The sequence below is a fragment of the Polypterus senegalus genome, chromosome 6 (assembly GCF_016835505.1).
Source record: "Polypterus senegalus isolate Bchr_013 chromosome 6, ASM1683550v1, whole genome shotgun sequence".
NCBI classification, from domain to species: Eukaryota; Metazoa; Chordata; class Cladistia; order Polypteriformes; family Polypteridae; genus Polypterus; species Polypterus senegalus.
In genome coordinates, this window is record NC_053159.1 from 9,763,299 (window position 1) to 9,786,691 (window position 23,393).

A 23,393-nucleotide genomic window follows, 5' to 3' on the forward strand; every position below is an offset into this window, starting at 1 on the left:
TGTACATAAGTATTCACAGCCTTTGCCATAAAGCTGAAACTTGAGCTCAGGTGCATCCTGTTTCCCCTGATCATCCTTGAGATGTTTCTGCAGCTTCACTGGAGTCCACCTGTGGTAAATTCAGCTGATGTGACATGATTTGGAAAGGCACACACCTGTCTATAGAAGGTCCCACAGTTGACAGTTCATGTCAGAGCACAAACCAAGCATGAAGTCAAAGGAATTGTCTGTAGACCTCTGAGACAGGATTGTCTCGAGGCACAAATCAGGGGAAGGTTACAGAAAAATTTCTGCTGCTTTGAAGGTCCCAATGAGCACAGTGGCCTCCGTCATCCGTAAGTAGAAGAAGTTCGAAACCACCAGGACTCTTCCTAGAGCTGGCCGGCCATCTAAACTGAGCGATCGGGGAAAAGGGCCTTAGTCAGGGAGGTGACCAAGAATCTGATGGTCACTCTGTCAGAGCTCCAGAGGTCCTCTGTGGAGAACCTTTCAGAAGGACAACCATCTCTGCAGCAATCCACTAATCAGGCCTGTATGGTACAGTGGCCAGACGGAAGCCACTCCATAGTAAAAGGCACATGGCAGCCCACCTGGAGTTTGCCAAAAGGCACCTGAAGGACTCTCAGACCATGAGAAACAAAATTCTCTGGTCTGATGAGACAAAGATTGAACTCTTTGGTGTGAATGCCAGGTATCACGCTTGGAGGAAACCAGGCACCGCTCATCACCAGGCCAATACCATCCCTACAGTGAAGCATGGTGGTGGCAGCATCATGCTGTGGGGATGGAACCGGGAGACTAATCAGGATAAAGGGAAAGATGACTGCAGCTATGTACAGAGACATCCTGGATGAAAACCTGCTCCACAGCGCTTTTGATCTCAGACTGGGGCAACGCTTCATCTTTCAGCAGGACAACGACCCTAAGCACACAGCCAAGATATCAAAGGAGTGGCTTCAGGACAACTCTGTGAATGTCCTTGAGTGGCCCAGCCAGAGCCCAGACTTGAATCTGATTGAACATCTCTGGAGAGATCTTAAAATGGCTGTGCACTGACGCTTCCTATCCAACCTGATGGAGCTTGAGAGGTGCTGCAAAGAGGAATGGGTGAAACAGGCCAAGGATAGATGTGCCAAGCTTGTGGCATCATATTCAAAAAGACTTGAGGCTGTAATTGCTGCCAAAGGTGCATCGACAAAGTATTGAGCAAAGGCTGTGAATACTTATGTTATGTACATGTGATTTCTCAGTTTTTTTATTTTTAATAAATTTGCAAAAACCTCAAGTAAACTTTTTTCACATTGTCGTTATGGGGTGTTGTGTGTAGAATACTGATGAAAAAATGAATTTAATCCATTTTGGAATAAGGCTGTAACATAAAATGTGCAAAAAGTGATGCGCTGTGAATACTTTCCGGATGCACTGTAAATAGCCTTTATTTATAAAATAAGAACAGAATGGAAAAATAAGTGGGAGGGGACAGTACATTTAAACATGAAGGTTCCAGGAATGAGAAATATTATGAGAAATTTCAAAATTAGCAAACAGTAAAAAAAAACGTAAAACAGAGGAATGAGCTCCAAATACCTGTATGGATGAACACATGTCTCTGCAAATGGTAGTTGGTTCGGAAGGCAGCATTGCAGTGCTCACACACATGAGACTTCGGACTTTTAAGACCAAGTGACCCATCTTCATTTATTGTAAGAATCTAACATGAACAGAAACATACACAAAGGTTTAGCAAAACAATATGTAATCTATTTCTATGTATTAAAAACTACCATATGTCTTTATAATTCAGGTATCAGATAGATTGAGCCGTTTTCTGAAGTAATAGAATACTTTCATATACTTAACATCATAACATCCATCTTAATAAAAGGGTGCCTGTGTGTCTGTCAGTGTCCTTCTGGTTGCTATGTCTCTGACATTCCAAATGATTTCACATCACAAACAATAACCCTGCCTTCACGAATCCCATACCAAGTGGCATATAACAGAAACACATGCACTGCTTGGTGCACTGCAAATGTTAATGCCGAGGTTTACATTGATTAGTGGGATTCTGACCTGTCTTAGATGGGTAGCACAGTTAGTTCCTAATATTCTCATACCTGACAGTAAATCCTACATAATATTCTCATATCTGCTTAATCCAATTAAGAGTTTTGCAAGGGTGGGGGTTAGGAAGAGACTGTAACCTATTCCTTGTTGCATCAAATGCAAGAACGGAACCAGCTTTAGACTGTCATGCACTTATCCATACTCACACTGGGCCAATTTTAAAACAGCCAATTATCCTAACACCAATTAACATTTGGCAAATGCAAAGTAAACCAAAAACTGATTATTAAATTTTGCCATTAGTTTGGCAGTTGAAAATGCTCCATTGAATAAGTTGTCAAAGAGGCATTATATATTGAGTTCAATTTAAGGCATCCGAGTTAAACACATTAATAAAGAAAAACTATTAAAAGTTGAAATACAATAATTCTAGCTCCATAGCCAATGCTGTTAGAATAGGCCTTTTATTCCTTCTGTCACGTAATACTAAAGCAAGTTCAGAAAACATATATACTGTTAAAATGAAAACAGGTTATACACAAAAGGTAACCTGAAAGAGAATAATCCCCACTGGAAGATATGAACTTTAAAAGGGAGCAACCACATTTTTCTATCTTTATATAGCAAAAATTACTCTTTCATGTGGGAGCTTTGAAAAGGAGAGGGAAAAAAAGGGATGTGAAACAATACAGCTGTTTTCATGTATATTGCCAGTGAAGAGTGGACCTATGAGGTCACCACTCTTGCAATGAACTGGTCAAAGAACTCAAATTCCAAACATTAATTGATTCTTACTATTTTGATCAAATAAAAAAATAGATAAAATAATGAAGCTCCCCAAAAAAAATGCAAACACCCAGAAGAAAATAGAACAATGATATGCAACTTACATTTTTTACCTTATCAGAATTTCAGACCTATTGAAGGCGGTTTATGATCACTTATGGATGATTATATAAAGTATTTTGTGATGGCACACTCAGAGTGTATATTATATATATCTAAATATACATATACACACACAAAATCAAACATTTTGTTTTTAACAATTCTTTTATATTTTATTCTAATTTAACAAATTACATTTTTTGGGTACAATGGATGACCCTGAAGCATTTACCATAACTGCAACCAACACAAGACCCAATAAGTACAGATTTAACATAACCAAACAGGTTTCTCACAGTAACACTGACTTTCAACCACATCCCACTTGTGCCCATACTGGGAATTAATAAACAAATGATTTTTAGCTGAGAGCTATTTTTTACTTCATTGTGGAAATGCATGCAATGTACACTGTAGGATGGAAATAATTTGAAAAGAAAGTTTAAATGATCACTGGATAAGTTTTAAATAGCAATCTTCATTTATTTACCACAATTAGCTACTCGGGATAGAACAGCCATGAAGTAATGAGCTCTGTTGACTAATAATACTGGATGACTGGGTTCAACTGGGTTGAGGCCTGCATCTGCCTGTGAGTGGTCTGTATGTTCTTAACAAGTCCACACATGTATTTTCTTCGGACACAGGCTTTCTAACAAAAAAATGTGTAAAGGTTTAATTGGCAAGTGTATACAAGCCAAATATCCCTCAATATAGGTGTGTCTTCATAAGACTACGCTGTGACAGACAAGAGTTTACCCAGTAGTGCTTCCTAAATTGCATCTACTGAAGAAAATGGTACAGACAACAGATATATAATCACAATAGTTTACTGTAGCTGTAAACTGCTTCAATGGGTGTCATGTTTATTAGGTAAACTGGAATATCTTTTCAGATCCTCAGTCCCTGGGACTGTCAAGTGCGAAAGACCAAATAACATTAATTAATTCCTAGAATGGTTAATCTGCCAGTTTCCCCAGGTTGCGTGTGCAGAGGTACCTGAATGTAAACATTACATTACTGTAATACAGTGAGGTAACAAATGACAGCCAAGTTAAGATACTACCTAAATAGTAGACTAAAAAAATTACACATAAAACTTTTGCTTTTTTTAAATAAAAAGAATAACAAACAATTTGAAAGATTACAACAGTCTTACATTTTACAATAGGCACTTATGTACCTTTGCAGGGGATCGTTGTTTTCTTTTTTTCTTTTTCTGGGCATCTACAACATCTCTTGCTAATTTCTTATCTTTTTTCGTCTGTACTGGTTCATCTGACACTTTCTTTTCTTGTTTAACATTAACCTGTAAAAGATTGGATTATGTTTACCAATTGTTTGAAATAAACTTTACTCACTTTTGGCTTGATGCAATAAAAGTGATTCTCAAAACAACAAATCTCTTATATTAAACCCAGGCAAATATTACTGCCCAGAAAGATCAAAAATAGCATTCCTAGACTCATTCTAACTTGGTACTCTAAAGTAAATAATAATATTTAAATATTTTGGAGAAATACAACAATATTTCAGGTAAGTAAAAAAGATAAAATGGCATTTCAGTGTTGCTGCATTCATTAAGTTAAAAAATGATTAAAATTTACGTAATTGAATCTCATTTTACTATGTTTTACAATAATTAAAACTGCAAACTTCTTACACATTTTGGGGATACTTTGAAATGATAACACAAATAATCTACTACAAATTATAAATTAATTTGGATCATCTGAAAATTGTACAACGCGATAAAGGCCCTGTCCACTCAGGCATTCAAATCTTGGTTAAATGAATGTGCTGTGACGATCTAAGCATTTAAGTTGTTTTGTAGTGGCACCTAATTGATTTCAATATGACGTTACATTCATGATCGTTTGCCTCTGGTAAACGCCAAATTGCATCCCAGATTGTACTTTTGTGAGTTCACCTGTGGGCGGCAGTTATTAGGCAGTCCAGAGTGTTTTGATCTTTGGGGTTTGAGGTTCATCCTTTATTGGATTTGCAAAATATGGATCAGTTGGCTTTATTAGACATGAACACTGACCTCCTTGTATGAAAAAAATCCTCTCAATATGGTGAAGTAGGCAGAGACAGGGTGCACTGTATATGTATGTGTGTGTGTGTACGTACGTGTATATATATATATATATATATATATATATATATATATATATATATATATATATACACACACACACACACACATATACACTCACCTAAAGGATTATTAGGATCACCTGTTCAATTTCTCATTAATGCAATTATCTAATCAACCAATCACATGGCAGTTGCTTCAATGCATTTAGGGGTGTGGTCCTGGTCAAGATAATCTCCTGAACTCCAAACTGAATGTCAGAATGGGAAAGAAAGGTGATTTAAGCAATTTTGAGCGTGGCATGGTTGTTGGTGCCAGACGGGCCGGTCTGAGTATTTCACAATCTGCTCAGTTACTGGGATTTTCACGCACAACCATTTCTAGGGTTTACAAAGAATGGTGTGAAAAGGGAAAAACATCCAGTATGCGGCAGTCCTGTGGGCTTAAAATGCCTTGTTGATGCTAGAGGTCAGAGGAGAATGGGCCGACTGATTCAAGCTGATAGAAGAGCAACTTTGACTGAAATAACCACTCGTTACAACCGAGGTATGCAGCAAAGCATTTGTGAAGCCACAACACGCACAACCTTGAGGCGGATGGGCTACAACAGCAGAAGACCCCACCGGGTACCACTCATCTCCACTACAAATAGGAAAAAGAGGCTACAATTTGCGCGAGCTCACCAAAATTGGACAGTTGAAGACTGGAAAAATGTTGCCTGGTCTGATGAGTCTCGATTTCTGTTGAGACATTCAAATGGTAGAGTCAGAATTTGGCGTAAACAGAATGAGAACATGGATCCATCATGCCTTGTTACCACTGTGCAGGCTGGTGGTGGTGGTGTAATGGTGTGGGGATGTTTTCTTGGCACACTTTAGGCCCCTTAGTGCCAATTGGGCATCGTTTAAATGCCACGGGCTACCTGAGCATTGTTTCTGACCATGTCCATCCCTTCATCACCACCATGTACCCATCCTCTGATGGCTACTTCCAGCAGGAAAATGCACCATGTCACAAAGTTCGAAAAATTTCAAATTGGTTTCTTTAACATGACAATGAGTTCACTGTACTAAAATGGCCCCCACAGTCACAAGATCTCAACCCAATAGAGCATCTTTGGGATGTGGTGGAACGGAGCTTGTGCCCTGGATGTGCATCCCACAAATCTCCATCAACTGCAAGATGCTATCCTATCAATATGGGCCAACATTTCTAAAGAATGCTTTCAGCACCTTGTTGAATCAATGCCACGTAGAATTAAGGCAGTTCTGAAGGCAAAGGGGGTCAAACACCGTATTAGTATGGTGTTCCTAATAATCCTTTAGGTGAGTGTGTGTATATATATATATATATATATATATATATATATATATATATATACTGCTCAAAAGAATTAAAGGAACACTTTTAATCAGAGTATAGCATAAAGTCAATGAAACTTATGGGATATTAATCTGGTCAGTTAAGTAGCAGAGGGGTTGTTAATCAGTTTCAGCTGCTGTGGTGTTAATGAAATTAACAACAGATGCACTAGAGGGGCAACAATGAGATGACCCCCAAAACAGGAATGGTTTAACAGGTGGAGGCCACTGACATTTTCCCTCCTCATCTTTTCTGACTGTTTCTTCACTAGTTTTGCATTTGGCTACAGTCAGTGTCACTACTGGTAGCATGAGGCGATACCTGGACCCTACAGAGGTTGCACAGGTAGTCCAACTTCTCCAGGATGGCACATCAATACGTGTCATTGCCAGAAGGTTTGCTGTGTCTCCCTGCACAGTCTCAAGGGCATGGAGGAGATTCTAGGAGACAAGCAGTTACTCTAGGAGAGCTGGAGAGGGCCATAGAAGGTCCATAACCCATCAGCAGGACCAGTATCTGCTCCTTTGGGCAAGGAGGAACAGGATGAGCACTGCCAGAGCCCTACAAAATGACCTCCAGCAGGCCACTGGTGTGAATGTCTCTGACCAAACAACCAGAAAGACTTCATGAGGGTGACCCAAGGGCCCCATGTCCTCTAATGGGCCCTGAGCTCACTGCCCAGCAGCATGCAGCTCGATTGGCATTCGCCATAGAATACCAGAATTGGCAGATGCACCACTGGTGCCCTGTGCTTTACAGATGAGAGCAGGTTCACCCTGAGCACGTGACAGAAGTGAAAGGGTCTGGAGAAGCCATGGAGAACATTATGCTGCCTGTAACATCATTCAGCATGAGCAGTTTGGTGGTGGGTTAATGATTGTCTGGGGAGGCATATCCATGGAGGGTCACACAGACCGCTACAGGCTTGACAAAGGCACCTTGGCTGCCATTAGGTATCAGGATGAAATCCTTGGACCCATTGTCAGACCCTATGCTGGTACAGTGGCTCCTGGTGCACGACAATTCCTGGCCTCATGTGGTGAGAGTATGCAGGCAGTTCCTGGAGGATGAAGGAATTGATACCATTGACTGGCCACCACACTTTCCTGACCTAAATCCAATAGAACACCTCTGGGACATTATGTTTTGGTCCATCCAATGCCACCAGGTTGCACCTCAGACTGTCCAGGAGCTCAGTGATGCCCTGGTCCAGATCTGGGAGGAGATCCCCACAACACCATCTGTCATCTCATTAGAAGCATGCACCGATGTTGTCAGGCATGTATACAACAACACAGGGGCCATACAAAGTGCTGCGTACAATTTTGAGTTGCTGCAATTAAATTTTGGCAAAATGGACTAGCCTGCCACATAATTTTTTCACTCTGATTTTTGGGGCGTCTTTGAATTCAGGGCTCTGTAGGTTGATCATTTTCATTTCCATCAAACGATGTGGCATCCTTTCGATCCTAACACATTACCCAGTCTATATCAGTATAGATATCCAGGAGGATTTCTTTTTCCCATTGAGATCTGATGTGTTTTCAAAGTGTTCCTTTAATTTTTTTGAGCAATATATATATATATATATACACACACACACACACACACACTTACATACATATACACATAATATATCTACACTAATAAAAGGCAAAGCCCTCACTGACTGACTGACTGACTCACTCATCACTAATTCTCCAACTTCCCGTATAGGTAGAAGGCTGAAATTTGGCAAATTCTACGTGTAATGGTCATAACTGGAACATATTTTCGTCCATATACTGTAATAGACTGCAGCTCATGGGAGGCGTAGTTTCGTATTAAAACATTTAACCAATCACATTTCAGCCATCATTTGTTGCCAGGCAGAGAGGCCTTCACAATCCGTTGTGCAGGCACTCTAACAAATAATAAATGTCGATTAACCTGTTGCTTCAACCGATTAGATTTTGAGTTGGTGTCAGTAGGGCCCTCTAGCAGGCGTAATGCAACGTCACTGTATTCGGACCCATTGATTGGATAGAAGCTGATATGAGGAACTCTACAAGGCCACTGAACGCACCACAAATGCTCCGAGCGAAAGATCATCACACGCACTACGGCCAACTCCATGGCAGGATTCTGGACAATATTATTTGCCAGACACAGACCAGATTTCAAGACCACGAAAACCTGATGTTTGTCACACTCCTCGAGCCCCAGAAGTTTCGGGAATACAAGAAAAATTTCACGCATGCAGCCTTCTCCAGTTTAACACAAGAGCCATGGAGCGCTTTTTCATCTGCCTCGGCTAAAAACAGAACTGACTGTAATGTATGCCATGGATGATTTTCAGGAAAATCTCCCACTGATCTCCCTGACTTCCTTCATCAGAAAAATCTGAATGAGAGCATGGGGCAGCTGTTCACATTGGTATATTTGGCGGTGAGCATTCCCGTGTACACTGCTTCTGTCGAGCGGACATTTTCAGCCCTAAAGCGAATTCAGACTTTTGCCAGAAATACCATAGGGCGGGTTCGCCGTTCAGAATTAGCTCCGATATATATATATATATATATATATATATATATATATATATATACACACATATATATATATATACACACACATACTCCTATATACATATACACACACCACGATCTACATACTGTCAAATAAACGAACCACACGCCGTGGTGCAACACGAGAGGCTTCGCCTCTAGCGCGGACATCCAAGGTTCGATTCCCGAGAGCGGGTACAGTGAGTGTGTACAACTAATGAGCCCAGAATTAGGGCATATATATATATATATATATATATATATATATATATATATATATATATATATATATATATATATATATATATATATATATAAAATCTATATCAGCGCTTCCCGATTCATTTTACCCTAGCACCCCCTTGGTTTGAGAAGAAATATGAAAAAATATGAGGTTAACGCAGAAAAACAGATCACCAATTGAAGCTTTATGAATAATGGATACTTTACCAAAACAATTATTGATGGCGAATAAAGTCATACTCAGTGTAATCCTCCTTCCATTTTCTAATTTTTTCGCGACTAGCCATGATTAAATGAACGTTACAAAAGTAAGAGCGAAGCGAGGGTCACTTATTGAGGCAGGCAGGCAGGCAACAGCTCAATAGCTCGCAGGCTCGATGTAGTGCGCGTCAAGTCGATCTAAAATACGCGATCAGATTCGAAAAAATATATCTTTTCAAGTTCTATTTGGAGATAAGTAGGTTCTATTTAGTCGACAGAAATATCTTTGGTAGTAATGCAAGTTGAATTTAGTCTTTAAATTCCTATGTTGAAGAAAAATTTATGCAATGATGACTAAATTTAACTTACATTCCTACAAAACATATTTCTGTCGAAATAAATAAAAATTACTTATAAAGTAATCCTTCCTCGATCGCAGGGGTTGCGTTCCAGAACCCCCCGCGATAGGTGAAAATCCGCGAAGTAGAAACCATATGTTTGTATGGTTATTTTTATATATTTTAAGCCCTTATAAACTCTACCACACTGTTAACATTATTAGAGCCCTCTAGACATGAAATAACACCCTTTAGTCAAAAGTTTAAACTGTGCTCCATGACAAGACAGAGATGACAGTTCTTTCTCACAATTAAAAGAATGCAAACATATCTTATCTTCAAAGGAGTGCGCGTCAGGAGCAGAGAATGTCAGAGAGAGAGAGAGAAAAAAGCAATCAAAAAATCAATACGTGCTTTTGGGCTTTTAAGTATGCCAAAGCACCGCGATATAGAGGCATTTTTAGAGGGGCGTCCGTATCCTCTAGGTAAACAGCCCCTCTGCTCACACCCCCTCCGTCAGGCAGAGAGAGTGAGACAGAGAAAAGCAAACAATAAAGCACCGCGCGGGAAGCATATCGTATATCATTGAGGAGTTTTATTTAATACGTAATACATGCTCTGATTGGGTAGCTTCTAAGCCATCCGTCAATAGTGTCCCTTGTATGAAATCAACTGGGCAAACAAACTGCGGAAGCATGTACCATAAATTAAAAGACCCATTGTCCGCAGAAATCTGTGAACCAGCGACAAATCCATGATATATATTTAGATATGCTTACATTTAAAATCCGCGATGGAGTGAAGGCGCGAAAGTCGAAGCGCGATATAGCGAGGGATCACTGTATTTAAAATTTAAATAGAACTTGAACAGAAAGGATGTGCACGTAAGAGCAGGAGTCATCCGTTTTAACAAGCAGCGTATTGCACTGATACAAAAATAGCCTGCCCATTTAATTATTTAGGAATGGATAGGTAAATTAAGATTTTGCACAAATGTTTTTCATTTTTCTTCCTTGATGGATTCTGGATTATATTAGATGTATATATATCTCACAGCAACACTCATAACAGTGACAAAACAATTACATTAACAATCATGTTACGTTATTTTCAAAATGTTTCCTTTTCTTTTTCATTACTTCTTTAAACACACTAGTTCTCCTCTGCAAAGCGCGGGTATTTTGAGATATATATAGATATATAGATATAGATATAGATATATATATAGATGGTGACTTCCCTGCAGCTTAGCAGTGCTCCAGATTTCTGCAGGACACTATGGGAGATGGAGTTCTGGTTTCACAGCCCTGCTGGGTACTGTGGGTACTGCCAGGGGATGCTGCAGAGACACAGGGACTTCGGTTTCCAATATTTTGTACAATTTAAAGGTGGCAATATCTCATAACTTGATAACTAGGCTGGCCTTGAAAGCCACAAAATAAAACAAAGAAACATTAATCTTAATCTGCAATCAATTAAGATAATATTTTTATATAGATTTGTGTGAGTTATGCCCAAGCACCCACATTAACATCTAGTTGGATGAAATAACATTTGCTATGAGCTCTCAGAATTTTTTTTCTATCACACTTCCTGTGCAGGTGGGACTACTGTTCCATGTTAATCACACCACCTGCAGTCAGCCAGCCTGCATTTATAACAAATTCTGGAGACATGGTCTGCAGACCTGCCTTGGCATCCGATTTAAACACTGGCGAGTAACTTCTCTTGAACATTTATGAATCACATGAACTACACCAAAAGAGACAGCTAACTGCTTAAAACTATCTAGTTAAAGTATTTCTGACAACCAAGTTTACAACTGTCATGTTAGTCTATGCTCAATCCTGGACCACACCTGAAACAGCATCCTGGTCAATATTGAAGAACTGCTGAGTAATGCAAATTTTATTCATGAATGCATTTTTATGTTGTAGTGTTAGTTGTGCCACTACACTATATATAAGGCCTCTTTCTGCACCGAGGTCAAGTGCTAGAAAGACAGCACAACATACTAAATTTTGCTAAGCATCTGGTCAAATTTGCTTGCAACTTTCCAGTCTCATCTTGTTTCCACTTAAGATGATGTCATTCCAGTACCTCTCTCATCTGATTTTTAAAAATGGGCATAAAACTATTAAGAATTGAAATCAACTGCCATTATTGGTTTACCCAATACAATATAAACACAATTAAAAATATAACATGGGACATGAAGTTAATCACAGTTGTGCACAAGCACTGCAACACATCTACCAAATAAATGAGCCTTATTACAGATCTGTTAAATTTGTTTAAAACTATTTTAGTCGTTGCATTCACTGGTAACTATAAAATGGTGTGTGTGTGTGAGAGAGAGAGAGAGACTGCCGTTTCTCTACAAAAAGATATGCATGCAAATCACCAAAATCAACTTAATTCTACATCTGATATGCATCTTGCCTTTTCAATCACTGAACGCAACTGGATTAGAGTTAATGAAGTGTGCTAAGAAAGTGCAGTAACTATCTTATTATATACATTGTTTCCTACTTCAATTTCACATTCACAAAGACAGGGAGTACAAGGCAAGAATTGGCTCATATAGGACAAGTAACCTAATACATATAGGGTTAAACTGATTCTGCACAAGTCACATATGGCAGAAAACAACACTGAACTGGACTTTGGTGACTCAAAAATACCTCTATCTACCTAGGATTTACATATTAGGGGATGTGAAAGGAAAATTGATCCAGAAGAAAATGAAAGAATGTGCAAAAATATTCACACGCTCCCACAGTACCCACATATAAACTGTTGGTATCTCTAGCTGGTATTTGCTATGTAAATGGAATACATATAATAAACATGGTCATTATGTGCAAAATGCAACATTTTTTGTAGGACAACACTATAGCAACAGTCCAATTGTGCTTCCAGAAAAGCACTGGTGGAATTTAAACACCCTTTTGGCAAAATTAAGTATAAGGTCACACTCCATATGTAATCACTGTAAAAATACACCACCTCCCTCATACAATAATCACATGGGAACAATTGTCAAAATGTGTCACTAAATGAAACTACTGGATTAAGGGATATTACCATAAAATAACTTACTGGTAAATGCATGGCATATGGCAAATCCTGGGACAGTTTATCATGCATTTCTGGGTCTTCCTCGTCATTTTTCACAGTTTCCTCATGAACCATTAATTCATCATGTGGGATAAGTTGATTACCCTGTATTTCCCCATGATCTTTGTCCAGAATGTCATCATGTGAGAGACCCCTGTCTCCCAGTCCAGTATCCAGGCTTCCCACTTTGCCCCCTAATGGCTGTTGCAACGACACCAGACCTCTGGAAGACTGCATTGTTGCAGTATCCGTACATTTAAGAAGAATACCTTCCAATTTGTCGTCAATATTCATTGTTCTGAAGGAGACAGTGCAGCAGGCCCCTAAACATATGATGTCAGTTAAGAAGGGGAAAAAAAAGTAATGTTTACACAAACATATATATATATTTATTGCTTGGTTACATTTTCTCTAGTCCAGTAAAAACACATTTTACATAAAAAAAAATACAACATAAAATAACACTTTGTGACACTGAATTGGGTTAAGCTGGTTTCAAAGCAGTATCAGGCAAAAGGTAGGAAATAGCCCTGGACAGGCCAACAGTCTTTCACAGAGCCCATCTTCACACACAAACACCCCCACCAACACTGACACCTACACCCAAGGCTGACTTGGAATAACCAATTAACATAACAAGCATGTCTTTGAGGATGCAAAAGAAAACCCAGAGTACCCAGAGAAAGCTCAGACAGAAACAGTGAGAACGTATGAAATTCACAAAGACATCATCCTGTCATATCAGTCACAGGGATAGTTGGAAGCTAAAGTTTATGTTATTCGAAGGATAAATTAAAAGTTGCATAAATGGGTTATAAAATTACAGTAAAATCAAACTTCTGATTCCATCCGACATAAATAACATTTTTCACTGTTTTTAAGGGGCATTCATGAAAATTTCAAGTATTCCATCAACATTTACTTTTTGTTAACTTGATGAATAACTTCCATACGTACTGAGATTTAGCATTTCAGCATGTCAATTAATTTATTGCTAATATGCAATACATTTATTATTATATTATGTTACATTGTGCACAAGTGTGTGTTTATATGTTTATACAGTATCTATATATCTCTCTCTCTCTCTCTATATATATATATATATATCTATATATAATATATCTCTATATATACACTGTGTGCACAATTATTAGGCAAGTTGTATTTTTGAGGATTAATTTTAATATGGAACAAACACAGTGCTATCAGTCAATCCAAAATGTTAATAAACCTGAATGTTTCACAACGGAAATGTGAGTGTGAACATCATCAGGGGAATACATATGTGCACAATTATTAGGCAACTATTAGTGTGCAGATTTATTATGCAACTAAAGGAAAAATGAAAATTTTCCCATCTCACTTGTTTATTTTCATCTGTTATAGTGAGAATAATAAACAAACCTCAAAATTTACAAATAAACATCTCTGACATTTCAAAAAATAAATCAATCAATCAATGACCAATATAGCCACCCTTCTTTCCAATAACAGTCATAAGCCTTTCCATTCATGGAGTCTGTCAGTTTCTTGATCTGTTGACGATCAGCTTTTGTGGAGCAGTGACTACAGCCTCCCAGACACTCTTCAGAGAGGTGTATTGTTTTTCTCCCCGTAAATCTAGCGTTTAAGAAGTGCCCACAAGTTCTCGATAGGGTTTAGGTCAGATGAGGAAGGGGCCATGTCATTATTCCTTCATCTTTAAGGCCTTTACTGGCTGGCCACGCAGTGGAGAACTTCGATGCAAGTGATGGAGCATTGGCCTGCATAAAAATCATGGTCTTTTTCCTGTATCACTGTTTGAAGAAAGTGTCTTCGAAAAACTGGCAGTAGGTTTGGGAGTTGATTTTGAGTTCATCTTCAATGCAAAAGGTCCAACTAGCTCATCTTTAAAAATACCAGCTCATACCAGTACCCCACCTCCACGTTGGAGTGGAGCTCTGTGCCCATTACTGATCCACAGGTCCATCCATCTGGTCCATCAAGAGTCACTCTCATCTCATCGGTCCATAAAACCTTTGAAAAAAATCTGTCTTCAGATATTTCTTGGCCCAGTTTTGACGTTTCAACTTATGTTTCTTGTTCAGTGGTGGTTGGGTTTCAGCCCTCCTTACCTTGGCCATGTCTTTGAGCACTGAACACCTTGTACTTCTGGGCACTCCAGGTAGGTTGCAGCTCTGGAATATGAAAGTACTGGAGGATAATGGGTTCCTGGTAGCTTCACGTTTGATTCTTCTCAAATCTTTGGCAGCTAATTTGCCTTTTGTTCTCAACACGTTTCTTGCGACCCTGTTGACTATTTGCAACAAAATGTTTGATGGTTCTGTGATCACACACCAATATCTTAGCAATTCCAAAAGTGCTACATCCCTCTGAAAGACTTTTACAATTTTGACTTTTCAGAGTCAGTGAAATCTCTTTTTTGGCCCATTTTGCCTGAGGAAAACTAGCTGCCTAATAATTCTGCACACCTTGATATAGGGTGTTGATCTCCTTAGGCCACACCCTCCCTCATTACACAAATACACATCACCTGACGTGCTTAAATCCAATAAGCATTCAAGTTAATACAGCTTGGAGTTGGAATATACGCATTAAAAATGATGATATGGTCAAAATACTCACTTGCCTAATAATTGTGCACACAGTCTCTCTCTCTCTCATATATATCTATATCTTATATACACACCCACACATACATATAACATTACATGCATGCATGCACGCACGCACACACAATTTTGTTTTTCTGGTAGAGTGATACATACACTTTTAAAATGCCAGTTCCTAGAAATGAAAGAAAGGGAAAAAAAGCCTTCCAATGGTATTAACACCTGCTAGAAAAGCATGTGCACAAATCAGGATGCAACTTTCTTAAACAAGAATAGTGTTGCAGTGATTGTTAAATCTTATTTTAATATTGATATGTATGTTGCATGCCCAAATAAAGTAAGATAGCCCCTTTACCACTTGATACGCTTTGCTGTTTTCAAAATATTAAAAAACTACAATGTACCGCAGAGGCACTTGTACTCTGGAGTTTAGACAAAATACTTCAGTTTTACTGGCTATATCCTCAGAGCAGTTACTACACTACCTTAAAGTAAATAAATTAGTCTGAAAGGGTTTAAAAAATGATGAAGTCCAAGATTACCAATTAATGAGGTTAACACAATTTCAGTACTTGCATTTTGTCACAAACAGGGAGGGGAAAAAAAAAATAAACGTAGCATTTTGAAATTATTACCTAAAGTTCAATGATGACTTTCAGGCTTAAATCAAGACAGTAGCAGAGGTGTGGTTTGACTTTATGAAGATATAACATGATGGTTCTGTAGCTGTGGAGGGAAAAAAAAAGTTTCAATACCAAAATCACACAGAAAAATACACTGAGAGCACTCTACTATTAAAAAATACTTTGTAAATCATAAATTAAGTCTGAAATTGGAAACCCAAATGTGTTGGTTAAAATCATTAATAAAACTTGTACTTAATGAAACTAGCTATCACATTTTTCTCTAAAGAACAACTGATAACTGCAATAGTTATATTAAAAATACATGAAATCAAATGAAATAACGTGGTCCTCTAAAAGTCTAATATGTTTACACCTATTCTATTCAGAATCCAAGGTTCCAGGGGATACAATTTTGAATTACTAAGCATTCAGTTCAATGCATTTTACTGTGCTCATTCTGCAGAGTATGTTAAGGTGCAAAGAGACATTGGTGGAGAATAGTGTTGCCTCATTTTCTAATATGTACATTTAGTATGGTAAAAGCAGCATCTCCATTTATAATTAATGACAAAGGTATGGCTTTGAAGAAAGTCAAAAGAGAAGAACTGTTATGGGTACAAATATATAAGTATTCATTGAGCGGCAAGGAATAGCTGGTAAATTATCAATTAAAATATTTTCACGTATTCAAGTCACTTTTTAAAACACAGGTAGCAACTTATTTAGTATGCTGCTTCACACTATATTTAAGATTGATGAGTGCACTATGCATGCTGCCAGTAACTACTGCATGTGTGATTTATTCAAAATGAAACTACACAATACATTTAAATGAAAGTCTGTTTGTATATGGAGGATAACACTGACTGCAAACTAGCTATGGGCTTTTACACTAAATGGAGTTAGAAGCTGCTGCAACAAGAAACAATCAGGTTCCGTACATGGTACTAATCTGTCTAGAATGATGCAATTTTTCAATTAAAAAAACAAAACAGGAAACTGACCACCTCTAAAACAAGGTACAATACAAAATTAACAATATCCTATTTTTAAACTGCATTTCAAAATTGTAAAATTAATCTGAACAAAATCTGATATATGAAAAAATTATATAGCATTAAAAATAACCAGAATATTTTCACATACACTGTTATATCACGTTCAAATCATTTCTGCCCCACACTCCAAACTTCTCACCACTGGATAAAAATGAATTCAGGAACAAAAATCCCTACAATCTTATTGAAAGAAAATAGGTTCACAAAATGGATGACTGGTACACCGAATGATAACAGGGACACTGATCAATCTGCCACCAATTGAAATTGGCCAATTTTCAATAAAAAAAAAAAAAAAAGACTCAATCGTGATCTGTGAAAAGGACTATAACAAAAAAAATTCTATTTTTCAGCCCCTGCTTTTCAATGAAATCGATGATGGGTATCAGCCTTAAAAAAACAGATTGGAGCCTCTCTAATAGTTAAGGAATCCTGTAGTCTCTTGACAACCATGCAAGAACAAAAATGCTATTTAAAATTTAACAGGTAATTAAGGGCACTCAAAGCTTTTAAAACTACTTTAAACCATTGCCTAAAAATTATCCTGATTTTGAATCATCCATGTGACACTTGAGGATGACTGAAGGAGTTCCCAGAAAGTAACTAATAGATTCAACATGAACAAGCTGTAAATAGTTTTTTAGATGTGTACCAAACTAAATAAAGTAACATCCCCAAAAAAACTAAGGAAAAAAAAAAACTTCTGAAGATGTCATAACATTACCAGAGAAAAAGCAGAGAACAGCTACTTGCTGTTAAGCGTAAACATTAAAATAGATTAATGCTTTAAGGTCAAGAGAACAGGAATAAACTGTTGATGTGATAAAGTTGTTTAAAATTATGAAAGGAATTATAAGAGTGGACCTCAGCTGTTAATTTAATAACATGGTAGTTACTAATCAAGAACACAAGGTTGCATATAGAAGGCTATTGGGGTTAAATTTCATTCAAAATGTGAGAATGTAAACGGAGAACAAATTTCACGAGAAATAATTCACAAGTTAGTGTAGCTGAATATTTTTCACTGTAGATCTGACATAAACATGGCTTAATACAATAGTTATTTTATAATAATGCAGTCAAAAGACTAAAATGTGTTTTCATTAAAACATTTATGTTCATATTACATTATAATATGCAAGTTTGTTAAAGGGAAAGTGGTTTAATGAAATAAAGATAGTAACAATCACTTTAAAAACTTGCCAAGTTGTAGTCGCCAACTTGTCCAAACTCAGGAATCTCATATGGCATGGCGATGCCAGGGACCTTAGAGTACATCTCTCAGCATCTGGATACTTCTGGCCTATCTTGAAAAGGCAATGCAAAATGCACCCTTAAACTGAGGCCCAAGTGACATTCTGATACCAAATAATGTCAAATTGTTAATGGCTTTCAAGGTTAATCCATATTATAAAAATGCTAAAAGGAATATTTTTAAAGGTAATGGAAATCACTAAAAAGTAATACAGGTGAGGTCTTCAAAAAAGAAAACAATCTTATCTTTTTGATTTGAAGATAAATGGCAAGTATGCACACATTAATGCTGGAGCAAGTTTGTTTACTTTTAATGAATTCCAATGTCGGCATTTTAAAAAATGAAAATAGTTAAGTTTACATCCAATGAACTATTATGGCTTTTAAAAGTTAATAATTCTTTGCATTTATATAGTCAGCAATTGCAGGTTAAGGGCCTTGCTCAAGGGCCCAACAGAGCAGAGTCCCTATTGGCATTTACGGGATTCAAACCGGCAACCTTTCGATTGCCAGTACAGATCTCTAGCCTCAGAGCCACCACTCCGCCTATAAAGTTGTTCCCAATGACGTTCCTAACTTGCAAGCAATGATTTGACTTAATTCAAAACATATCAAAATGTATTCTAGAAAGAAAAACTAGGCACTTTGAATTGTGCAGGCTTAACTGCTACTGTTACATGCTTCCACACTGTTCTTAAGTCTCTATGGTCACACTGCTGAAATTATAGAAAAAAGGAGAAATGTCATGGTTTTACTTGTTCTTTTAAAAACTTTTTGTTCCATGAACATGCAATATTCTAAAGCAAAATGCAAAACTGAAACCAAAGTGCGTTTGGTGAGCCTGAAAATGATAGTGTATTTTCTTATATTACATACTGTGAAACCTCGTAATGTGTACAACAGTGATAGTAATGACCAAGAAAAAAAAACAGCATTTCATGATGACACTAGAGCCAAAATATAGTTTTATTTTAAATATTGGGAATGAATTCTATAATCAACTATGCTTCTGCCTGCATATTTTGGGCTACGTAAGGTATTCAGAGTCTGGGGGAAACAAAACAAAAAAAAAAAAAACAGTCAAGAAACAGAATAACACACATGAACAGGACATGAAAATTCAAAACAGAAGGCAATTCAGCCAAAACTAAATCCAGGTTCAAAGCCTTGTAAGGTAAAAAAGCAAAACATTTCAAATGTCATATTTGTGTATTAAAAATTACAGACTGACATTAATGAAGTTAACAGATAATGAAAACCTCCTGGATACTGTAGGTAATCGTCTGCATGCCAATGTTCTACAATACAAGCTTTAAGAGAAATAAATAAAAAAAATATTCAGATAATTAATAAAACCATTTATCTTATTTGTAAACTAACTAATGAATATATAGATAACAATAATTTATAATAAATGTGTACCATTCAGAGAATAAAAAGCTAGCAGCAGTACTATTATGTGAACCAGCATGTCTCACATTTGTTAGACACGTGTCTACAAGTATGTGATCTGAAACATTGTGCTTAAAGACAAAAAATATTTAAACAACCCAAGACTCTAATTAAAATGATCATGTGTGTTCTAATCCTGCAATGGTGCCCAGATTCACAGTCCACTCTCAAACCAGCACAATGTAGTGTATCTTACTGTTGCAGGATACCAAAGTAAATGACAGAACACCATATAAGCAGAGCACATACAGACACCATAAAAAGCACTGCAGTTGGTAATCAAATCAGAAGTGAAACAGCAATATTATATTTGCACCACACAGTGTCCCTCATTTCTGTAAAGGACTATTTTACAATAAGACCTTGTAAGTTTGACCTCAGTGACAGTGAGAGGGGGAAAAAAAAGAAAAAACAACAAATCAACTAACTCAAAAAAAAAAAAAAAACACACCACACATGGCTTTTCCAGTTCTACAAACAACAGATTCAGAGCATATTCCAATAACAACAATGCAAAGACCTGTTGACTGCTAGTGGTACTCATGTACACATACACACTGAATCATACTCGTACAATTTAGGGTCACAGGTCATCCTAAACAGCACAGCATCATATTGTGGGAATATATTGGTACAGAAGTGGCTTAATACCTCTGTTCAAGTCGACCTTAACAGATCTAGTGGTGTGGGGGTTTGTGTTAAATTTCTTTCTCTTTACTAGGAGGCATACACTATGGTAGGTCAAACAAGCTGTCAGCTATTTTGACTTAAACATTAAAGTATACATTTGTGTGCATACATGTACTTTTAAATAAATTATGTATCTTAAGAACTACTTATGCAAATATTTTGCAAATCAATAGGCCAAGTCTTATGACTAAATGGAGAAGACTACAAAAATCCAGGTTAAATAAAAAATGCTGGACACAATCAAACCATTTTTTGAAGGATATGGAGGTAAGTATTGACCAAAAATAACAGTGGCACCTGTAACAAGACAAACATGATACAACTTGTTTGAAGAAGACAGGACAACTTTTTCCAGAGGTTATTGTTGTACATAGGTTTCCAAAAACACATGTAGTGTGTATTTCGGTTCACCCTCTATGTCCAGATGCTCAGGATGATTTGCATCTCTATCACAAATGACATTACTTGTTCACAGTTTTCCTGTAGATTTTTTATATTTTTATTTGGTTTACTGTCTTGTATTCTCTTCCAAAGATGAGTATATCCTGTATTTATCTTTATTTTTTTGTTTAATGTAAATATTTGTACTTGTTATAATATATGCCCTTTTCATTCTGATTTTCAGTGAGGCGCTTTGTGAATGGGAAATGTGTTATATAAATAAAATGTATTATTATTAAGACACACACACAGAGACCATGGTAAAAATCAAATTATCTCAACGTTTTAAAAATCGTTGAATCAGTCTGTACTTAACAAGCAAACTTTTGGCCCCATCACCAAACTTCCATCTGCATGGAAGTAAAAAAAAAATACGAGCAAAAAGAGAATATAATGTACTTCCTCCACAACCGACGTTAACCTAGTCATGCCATCCAAATTAATTTGGAACAAGCACAGCCAAACATTTGAATCGTATGACCATGAGCAAGTCACATCACCTACCTGTGCTCCAACTAGAAGAACAAAAAAAATGCAACTAATAAATAATTCTACAATCGAATGTGATTAAGTAAAAGGTATACCCTACAGGCATACAGTATGGCGTAGCGGCTTAAACCAGGAGGTTGTGGATTCCAATACCACTACTGACATTGTGTGACCGCGAGCAAGTCAATTTAACAATTGTATCTCAAATGCTGTAAATTTGACGTCGGCCAAGTAAATACACGTCTTAAGTATAACTTGCTGGTCAAATTAATCACTGATTAAAATAAAACTCAAGTTCCTGTTTCTCCATTAATTAATGACCCCCAATTAAATAGTAAACAATAATTCCAATATTAGCGCGCATTTTCAATAAATAAAAAATAAAAATCACAGCGCACTTTGTTCTAAGGGCTGTAGTTCGATAAAGAATAAAACGAAATAAAAACACTCTTGCCCACTTAAAAGAGGGGTTCTCGAACGGCTTAGCTCAAGTTATCCAATATATTAACGTTCACTTCACTTTTTGAATGAACTTGGCCAAAACAGGATTTCACACTTTTTGAGATCGTACTAAACGCAGCGCAAGATCGTATGTTACGCTAAAGATGACACATCAGCGATTAGGCCGAGAGAATTCTAGGCCAGGATCGCATAACATTAAAGGTAGGTTTGTAGCACGCAATTGTTTGTACCCCCGTCTGACGTCTCTTTTCTTTTCTTCTTTTGCCCAAATTTGAGGCGGGGTGAGGGGGGTGAACTTTGATCAAACCTTGAGCGGCGCTCCTCGCACCCAGAGAGAGAGCCTCGAGTGACCACTACGGAAGTTACAACTTAGACCACCCACAAAGCGCCGCTCAGTTGCCGGTCACAACATTTTAAGTCTTTTTTTTCAGTCGCAGATGTCTAATATTTCCATTAAAAAAAGTTAAATAGAATCGTAAATGTCAATGTTGCTCATTTGCGTACGAACCCAGGAGCTGCCAATTTGCTCTCCAGGGCCTGCTCGCTGTCTTTTATTCGCGCTACTCGCCATCGCGCAACTACGCTAAAAAAGCAGGTAGCGCCGCAATCGGCGTCCCATTTAAAGCAAACGCGTTGCAAAAATAAATTATCTTAGAAAGGAAAAAGACTGCACCTCTTCACTCTTGTCAAGCTAGAAATGCCTGCCGCTTTGTATTTCCCCAAATTTCCGAGGTTTTGGAGCTAAGGCCCGCTTGCCTCGGCTGGCTCGCACTCGCACACACACATAACACACATCCGAACATGCATACATACACAGACAGACAGACACACGCGCGCGCACACACAAACAAAAAAGCGCAGGCAGCGCACGACGAAAAGTGCCATTTTAATCCCGTAAAGTGCGCAGCGCCACACCGCCTTCCGTCATGAGCGACCTAGCTGAACTGGGAGTTGAATGTCACATACCGGCTCTGCTAAGCGCCGTTAAACACGCCTGGCTGTCATGTTTTGTCTGCAAAAGTTTCTCCGCTGAAGCTCCCTGTGACAGCAACAACATTCCTGCCCGCACGGCCCCCTCCTCGGCGCCGGTGCATCATGGGAACGCTCGTTTCGGCGGCGTGCGCCCTGAAGAAAAAAAAGGCCCGCGCACTCTGCTGTGCTTCGTGTTTAATCATTTCAGACGTTTCTTTTCGACTTCGTCTTATTAAACAGTGCGTGGGTGTCTTATTTCAAAAAAAGGAAAAGAAATGTCGAACAACTGGCAGTTTGTAAGTACAAAGTTAAGTACATGCTTTCCGGTGCCGACTTTTTGATTTTTATATTTTTATGTGCAACATTCAGTGTTCACTTATATAGTGCCATTAATGCCATGAATTATATCACTGTTCTTTTCAGAGGAATAATTAATACGGTACAAAAAAAAGCACAATGGAAGATGCACTGAAA

At 37.7% G+C, this 23,393-nt stretch overlaps 1 protein-coding gene across 3 annotated transcripts in view; it reads right to left on the reverse strand.

Annotated features, from left to right (window-relative positions):
* Nucleotides 1-23,026, reverse strand: part of znf148 (zinc finger protein 148) — a 45,205-nt gene extending 22,179 nt beyond the window's left edge. Inside the window, exons 1-6 of one of the 3 annotated variants that reach the window (XM_039755372.1) lie at nucleotides 22,914-23,023; nucleotides 18,350-18,466; nucleotides 16,111-16,201; nucleotides 12,843-13,183; nucleotides 4,139-4,264; nucleotides 1,588-1,711 (exon numbers count right to left, since the gene is read on the reverse strand). In XM_039755372.1, coding sequence (XP_039611306.1) covers nucleotides 1,588-1,711; nucleotides 4,139-4,264; nucleotides 12,843-13,154 — 562 coding nt within the window. In that variant the 5' untranslated portion in view covers nucleotides 13,155-13,183; nucleotides 16,111-16,201; nucleotides 18,350-18,466; nucleotides 22,914-23,023. Of the gene's footprint in view, nucleotides 1-1,587; nucleotides 1,712-4,138; nucleotides 4,265-12,842; nucleotides 13,184-16,110; nucleotides 16,202-18,349; nucleotides 18,467-22,620; nucleotides 22,741-22,913 lie in introns of those variants that run through there. The other 2 variants (XM_039755371.1, XM_039755373.1) reach the window with 2 other exon arrangements.
* Nucleotides 23,027-23,393: the final 367 nt, after the last annotated feature.